The following is a 6,915-nucleotide window of genomic DNA, read 5'->3' as shown; positions in this document are numbered from 1 at the left end:
ATCTGTACATTGCCCTGTCAAAGGCTGGTCAAAACATGATATTAACACTGCATGCTTTTTCTAGCACCCACTGTGTCTTCAGGGCAACAATCAAGTAACCTAATCATACACCATGTAATTAGTTTGATTTTAAAGTACAGAAAAGGCTACTGCAAGTACAGAAGTGGCCTCCAATGTTTACCATTACATGTGGAAGAGAGCTTTAATAACCTCTGTGCTGTATCTTAGAATTAACGTCAATTTATTTCTCGCCCAGCTCTATAAAGCAACCAGACCAGTTTCCCCAATTAATCAATGAAGCGTGGCAACAACCACCAAGAAACTACACGCGTACGTGCAGGACGTAGCGCGATGACGCAATGCACCGCATAAAAGCGGATTTCCGGCCGGCCGCCATTTCGTGCTTCCCGTGAGTAGAGCAGCGCAGACGAGCGGGAGGCAGAGCAGCGCGCAGCGGAGCACACGTCTTCAACGACATCGGTAAGAAACGGCGCTTTTCTAACTCCACACAGCGCGCTTCGATCGGCGGGCCGGCCGGGGAGTCTTCCCCAGCACAGTGCAGGGTCTCGCCGGTGTTATTCTCCGATTAAAGCGGCAGTTCGGTGGCCCGGTGTAGGAGGAGGAGGAGGCGGCTGGCGCATTGTTGTAGGATCGTGGCGGCCATCTTTTATCCGCTGCATGCGAGGTCGCCACTAAAAGCTTTGTTTTAAGTCGCTGTTAATCCACGACTACAACCCCTCTCTATCTCTCTGTCTCTCTCTCTCTCTCTCTCTCTCTCTCGACTCACCCGGCGTCCCCCGCAGGCTGGCCCGGCCCGGCGGCGCGGATAGGCGGCGGCCTGTGTCTGTGGTGTCGTGCGCAGCGGGCGCCATTTTAATGACGAACAAAGGCGCCGTCCTCAGCGCAGGGGTGTGAGGCCGAGTGCCCCCGAGACTCGTGTGCGATGTTTGTGGGGAGGCAACTCCTTTTCTCATTTGTTTTAAGTTATTACTGCATTGTATTTTAAACTGTCCTAGTTGAAGATAAAATTACCCGGATGTCGCAACTGACAAGCTTCCCTATTCGCGCGCACACGCCACGCACTTGTAACCGCCGTCTCCGGGCTTGTGCGGGTTTAAACCGCCGTCTCCGGGCTTGTGCGGGTTTAAACCGCCGTCTCCGGGCTTGTGCACGGTTGCATTATTGCCGAGGCGCCGGGCGGGAAGCCTGTTCCCCCCTCCTGCACGTAGCGCTAGACTGAATGTGCCCCGAGGCCGCATTGTACTCAACATGTACCGGTTAGAAGTGCACACCCGTCTGTGAAACTGTACACTAACTTTGGTCACTGATGCATGCATTGTAAATGTTCTTGCAAGTCTTCTGATGTGCATGTGTAATCCTCGCCCCCCCCCCCCGCTCTGCTTCCTTGTGCACTTGCAGAGTGGGGGGGCGGGTGTTGGGATTGTAGGGCCTTAGTGCTGGGGGGGGGGGGGGGGGGTCTAGACCTGGTCCTGCAGAGCTGCCATCGCTCTGGATCTACAGGTCATGTTCAGCATCGTGTGAGGAGGAGGAGGGGCTCATCTGGAGAGCCAGATGCCCTGACCGGGTCCCATCGAGGGGCTGCCTCCTGTATTCCAGATAACCAGAAGTGTCCGGGCCGATCCTGGCGAAGCTGCTGCTGTGCCCTCTCCCCACACTGGGGCTTCAGCTCTCCTCTCCTCCTCCCCCGCACTCCCAGTGCTTCCATCGGGTGGTGCTCAGGGCTGTGCCAGGCTGGGTGCCCTGGGGATTTTACAGCTTGCTCTGCTAATGTTGGCACCGCCAGGCATGCTGGAGTCCCACAGCCCTGTCCCCTGGCTTTCCCTCTAGCTTGAGAGCAGCCTGGAGCTCCTCTGACTGCTAAGCAATGGGGGTCTACCTATCCTGGTCCAGTCCTGAGACCCCTGCTGCTTCCTGTTACGGGTGTAGGGGGGTGGGAGGTAACCCATGGAAACCTATATATGCATTTCCATGTGCTGCGCATTTCCTCATGAGACATCTGCCTGAACACACGGGCCACTTTGTGGAGTTGCTAATGGTAATATTAAATTTTTTTAAAAAATCTGCTTTTAATCTGTTTGCTCTCCAGATTGCTCCTGGCTTTGTGTGCAAAATGTAGACTGAACAAAAGCATAAGTGTGAAAGAGGTTGACCGCTGTGACTTCGCAGGACCGCGCTGCCTCTGTATCCGTCAGTGGAATCTGTTTGCTTTTCTCCTTTAACGCACTTTTCTTGTTATAACCATTTTCTTTAAGTTCAGCAATGTTGTAATGTGATGGAAATGTGTGATACATGAAAATTAAACTAGACAATTCTTCTTGCAGTGGTTAGAGAATTGAGGCCAGTTGAAATGGGAGGTAATTACAAGGCTTTATTTATACCTTGCATGCTGCAGACTTTTTCTTTATCAATGTGCCCCTTAGACTAAACTAGTTTGCTTTGAAGTAAATGCTTAGTCATGTGCCCACAGTCCTGGCCTGGACCTGCTTGCTGTAGCTCTTTCAGGCTGTTCTGCAGTGGGAAAAGCAGCTCTTGCCATACTGGGAATTAGATGGGATCTCCTGGTGCTCTTCCTGGCACAGTTGCATGTTTTTGAAACATTTTAAAGGGTTAAAATGCTGCTTATCTCCCCCCCCCCCCCAACCTTATGCTTAGACACATTAAATTATGCCCCTTTCTCAACATTAGATATAAAGCTTTGAAGAATACTGTAAACGTTATAATCCCACCCCCTTTGTAACTAACTAGCTGAAGCTCTCGTGTGCTTAATGTGTTGAGTCTGCTTTGGCCCAAAACGCACTGACCCGGCATCTCTTGCAGACCCCGCCATGCACAGAGACTGTCCGCTCGACTGCAAGGTCTACGTCGGGAACCTGGGCAACAATGGCAACAAGACTGAGCTGGAGCGCGCCTTCGGCTACTACGGGCCCCTGCGCAGCGTGTGGGTCGCCCGCAACCCACCCGGCTTCGCCTTTGTGGAGTTCGAGGACCCCCGCGATGCCGCTGACGCCGTCAGGGAGCTGGACGGGAGGTGAGGCCTCTTTCGTCAGCCCAAAACTCTCCCTCTGTAATTGTTTGCTCCCGATAGTTCTCTGGGCTTATTTTGTGGTGTAATGAGTGAAACGCGCCCCCACAGGAATCTGTGCGCATGCCGCGTGCGTGTAGAGCTGTCCAACGGGGAGAAGCGCACCCGCAACCGAGGGCCCCCGCCATCCTGGAGCCGCCGCCCCCGGGACGACTACAGACGCCGCAGCCCGCCGCCCCGGCGCAGGTACGAACCCTTTAGACAGCGGGGCTTCGGCCTCTAGTGGGGGAAACTAACTTCAGCTAGGAGAGTGTCAACTCCACCCAGTTTTACTGAAAAGTTTTGAGTCTGATTTACAGATTTATTCCCCCCCCCCCCTCCATTTCAGATTCCTAGTTCCTCCAGCTTCCTGTTTTGTCTTCATACGAAAGCTAAGCCCATGAATACATTGACTCGGGTAGCCTGTAGTGTTTTGGGTTGAGGGAGTTGTCGGCCCCTCTCTCTGAGGCGCTGACCGCTGGGGCATGCGATGACCAACTGTCTTAATCTAGTCTCATCTTCATTGTCATCTGTTAGTCTAACATTGCAGCCAGGTTTGTTAGAGGGGTGAGGTGGGGTTCAGGGCTTGGGTTCGGGTGGGGGGGGGCGGATACTGTACTCTGTTTAAAGTGGGTGCAGTCTAGGGCAGTAAATAGGGCTGGGCTCTGTGATGCTCTGAACTGATGTGCTGGATGTAACGGTCGCTGCAAATTTGAAGCTGATTAATGTACCCAAACCCCAAACCTGGTCCAGCTGTCCGACGACTTGACGCTGGTCTGGTGATCAGCTGGGTCATCGGCCCAGTTGTGCTTAGTGTCCCGGTGAGAGCCCAGTCCTATTTCTAGTTGAGTTGCAGAAGATTTAAAATACATTTTAGTTAAAAAGTGATGCTAGATTTGGTTGTAATAGCCTTTTATTTTTTTGAAGGTTGCTTACTTTTGTTTTTACCATCTCTATATTAATAAAAATGAACCCCCGTTGCAGAGTCACCATCATGCCTCTTCTCACCACCCTCTGAGTCAGTCAACTAGCCCTCTTTCAGCGTCATGTGACCACTGACCAGCGTGCCCCACTCAGCTTGGCTGGGGTCGTATCACATGACCCAGGCATGGCCGGTCGTCAGGTTGCACCGCCCTTTGGTTCCTGAGCATGCTGTGTTCTCTCAGCCTCCTCTCCAACCTAAACCCAATCAGCAGCGGCCTACCTCACATCCCTGACCAATCAGCTGTTTACTTTTCCAAATGTCTACACAACAACCTACAGCAACAGGCCCTCGGCTAAGCCATAAAAGCAGGAAAAATCCACAAGCAGCCCCCATCCGCCAACCAGCTAAACAGCTCGCAACTTCTGGCAAATCCTATTCAGCAAATTCTGCCTTCTCCTGCCCACCAGTCTGGCATCCCTCGCCATTTCTAGCTTGTTGAAAACCAAAAGACTAGTAAGTTTTTCCTGCTTAATACAGTTTACTGCTGGTTACAGTTTAAACGAGTAAGCTGCTTCATTTTAGACCTTTTCTTTTATCGTTTTTTATTGAATTTTTATTTTAAAAAATTCAATGGTTGGCTTTTTTAATTTGACTAAGATTGTCCGTTGTCTTGCAGGGTTAGCCTAGTCTCATGTAGACCAAGTAGTTTAATGAGTTTATCTTGGGGATGGGTGGGTTGGGGTGGGGGGGGGGGGGGTTTGAAGTGCCCTGGTGTGTTCTGGAGAGGTCACCTTTTTAACCGAAGGACAAATTTAAACCCCACGGGGAAGAAAAAATGAGCTTCCCTAGAGTATTTGCCTCTTAACTTCTCGCAGTGTGGCTTTGAATTGCTTCAGTCTGAGGCTGCAGTTAAACCTGCAGTGTCTTGGTCTCCTGGAAGCGGTGCTGTCTGTTGACTTCCTGGTTGAGTAGCTGGAGTTTGTAGTTCACTCCTGGATGTGGTGTGACAGACCTGAGTAGAGCATGGTCTTTATAAGCGACCCCCCCCAGTGGCAGAGGCGAGGGCGGGGTTTTTAGACGCTCTTTGGGTCAGTGCTCTAGTGGGCGCTCAGTTCATGGGACAGATTCCCTGACCCTGCAATAGTCCCCCCGTTCCCATCTAGTGCCCTGGTTAAGAGACGGTAATTGCCCTCGTCCCTCTGATTGATCCTACCCTCCCTATGTAGGGGTTGTGGTGCCCGAGCAGCACAGTGGAGGCCTTGGTGGCACTGCCCCCGCGCTCACGCCTTGTCGGTGTTTAGGGGGCCGTAGCAGGGAGGCCCCATCGTTGCTGTGCTAGGGGCAGGTGTTGAGGGGCCCGGGCGAGTGTGCAGTGTGGGGTTGGTGCAGTGGCCAGGCTGCGCATGGGCCTCAATGTGACGCTGCGTTTCTCGTTTCCAGATCGCCACGCAGGAGGAGCTTCAGTCGCAGCCGCAGCAGGTGAGATGCTGGTGGTTTTTACAAACGTTCGTGTGTGTGTGTGTGAGGTGCAGGTGGTGAAGGAAACTGCCAGACTGCCTGCTAAACACTCCTTCTCCCCCTACAGATCTCTGTCCAGAGACCGAAGAAGGGAGAGGTCCCTCTCCCGTGACAGGACCCGTAAGCCTTCGCGTTCCTTCTCCAGATCTCGCAGGTAGGCGTGGCCCCGGCCCCCTGGGGTACTGCTCTATCCAGTCCCTTCAGTCGCTGTCCTTGTTCTGATCTGAAACTACCTTTGAGGCTGTGGACCTGTATCTCGGTGAAATTGGAGTAATGAGGACTTGGTCTTCTCTCCAGCAGGTAAAGGCCAGCCTGTCAGTCTGATTTCTCTCTCTCTCTCTCTCTCTCCCCAGCCGTTCCAGGTCAAATGAACGGAAGTGAAGTGATGCTACAGTGGAGGAGAGATGTGGAGAAAGTTCAACCCCTGAAAGCCCACCCTTCCCCTGGTAGCATCCCCTTAAGGACTATGAGCTCTGTAGAGATGTGCTATTCTTTTCCATTTTTTTTTTTTTTTTTTATATATAAATTCTACGTTTTAGCGGTTATGCCTTTATTTCCCTCCCCCCCCTTTTTTTTTTTTTTTTTAAATCTGTGTGAAATGCAAGATTAACAGTTGGTGTATAGTAGATCTGTATATACGAGTGGCTGTGTGCAGGAGAGGGCCGTCCTGCCCGGGTCCCTCCGGCAGTGCCACGCTCACCGTCGCACAATTAAACTTGATCCTTTTCCAAAGCGTTTGTGCGTTGTTCTGAACCCGAGTGCTGCCCTGCGCTCGGCCGGTGGGGGGGGCGGGTGGCTGGGGCTCTTCAGTTGGGTTTGAGCTGGGTGGGTCTGTGGCTTCAGTCCATTTAAGCATCCAAATTCTGCCCTTGCAGGGGTGGGAGTAGTGGCTCAATGGGCCGGGGGCTGTGCAGGCAGTTTTGGCAAGTTCTGGTTCTGTCCCGGCCGGTCTGTTCCAAGGGAGGCCTCTCTGGCATCTTGTGCCGCAAATCAAGTTTATTTTCGCCCCCCTGTATGTTTGTGTATAAAGGCCTTTCGAGAGCTTGGGAAGGGTGTCTGAAGAGTCCTGTGAGTAATGAAGAAATCTTTGTAACAATCTAGTCCTTTTATTTTAAACTTTTGTTTTGGCTGTTTGTAAGATTTGTAATGTTCTCTGAATTAAACTTTGGTTATGGAACGGTCGAGTCTGGTCTCGGGTCCCTGGCTGCTCCAGTTAGCAGGTTTTTAATCCTGGGGTGCGGGGGGGACTGTAGTCAAATATTCCCAGGGAGCATCTCTCCAGAGCCATGGTCCTGTCTTGGGTCTATGATGCTCTCCTTCTGCCACAGGGGTGTGCCATTTCCACAGGCCTTCACGGACCCTGCTTGGTGGTTGGAGTGCAGGAGTGTTT

General features: G+C 52.2%; 1 protein-coding gene across 2 annotated transcripts; it reads left to right on the top strand.

The window, feature by feature from the left end:
* Window positions 1-396: 396 nt before the first annotated feature.
* srsf3b (serine and arginine rich splicing factor 3b) lies at window positions 397-6,702 on the top strand. 2 transcript variants are annotated; one of them, XM_066703055.1, is made up of 7 exons: window positions 397-480; window positions 2,343-2,375; window positions 2,839-3,049; window positions 3,155-3,289; window positions 5,448-5,486; window positions 5,593-5,679; window positions 5,879-6,702. In XM_066703055.1, the coding sequence occupies exons 2-7, from the start codon at window positions 2,369-2,371 to the stop codon at window positions 5,904-5,906; spliced, it is 507 nt and encodes a 168-aa protein (XP_066559152.1). In that variant the 5' UTR covers window positions 397-480; window positions 2,343-2,368; the 3' UTR covers window positions 5,907-6,702. The 2 variants fall into 2 exon arrangements, with proteins under 2 accessions (XP_066559152.1, XP_066559153.1); XM_066703056.1 differs by lacking the exon at window positions 2,343-2,375.
* The last annotated feature ends 213 nt before the right edge of the window (window positions 6,703-6,915 follow it).

This window comes from Amia ocellicauda, chromosome 5, assembly GCF_036373705.1.
Source record: "Amia ocellicauda isolate fAmiCal2 chromosome 5, fAmiCal2.hap1, whole genome shotgun sequence".
NCBI lineage: Eukaryota > Metazoa > Chordata > Actinopteri > Amiiformes > Amiidae > Amia > Amia ocellicauda.
The sequence above is the reverse complement of the archived record's forward strand: the minus strand, read 5'-3'. Positions and strand labels throughout refer to the sequence as shown.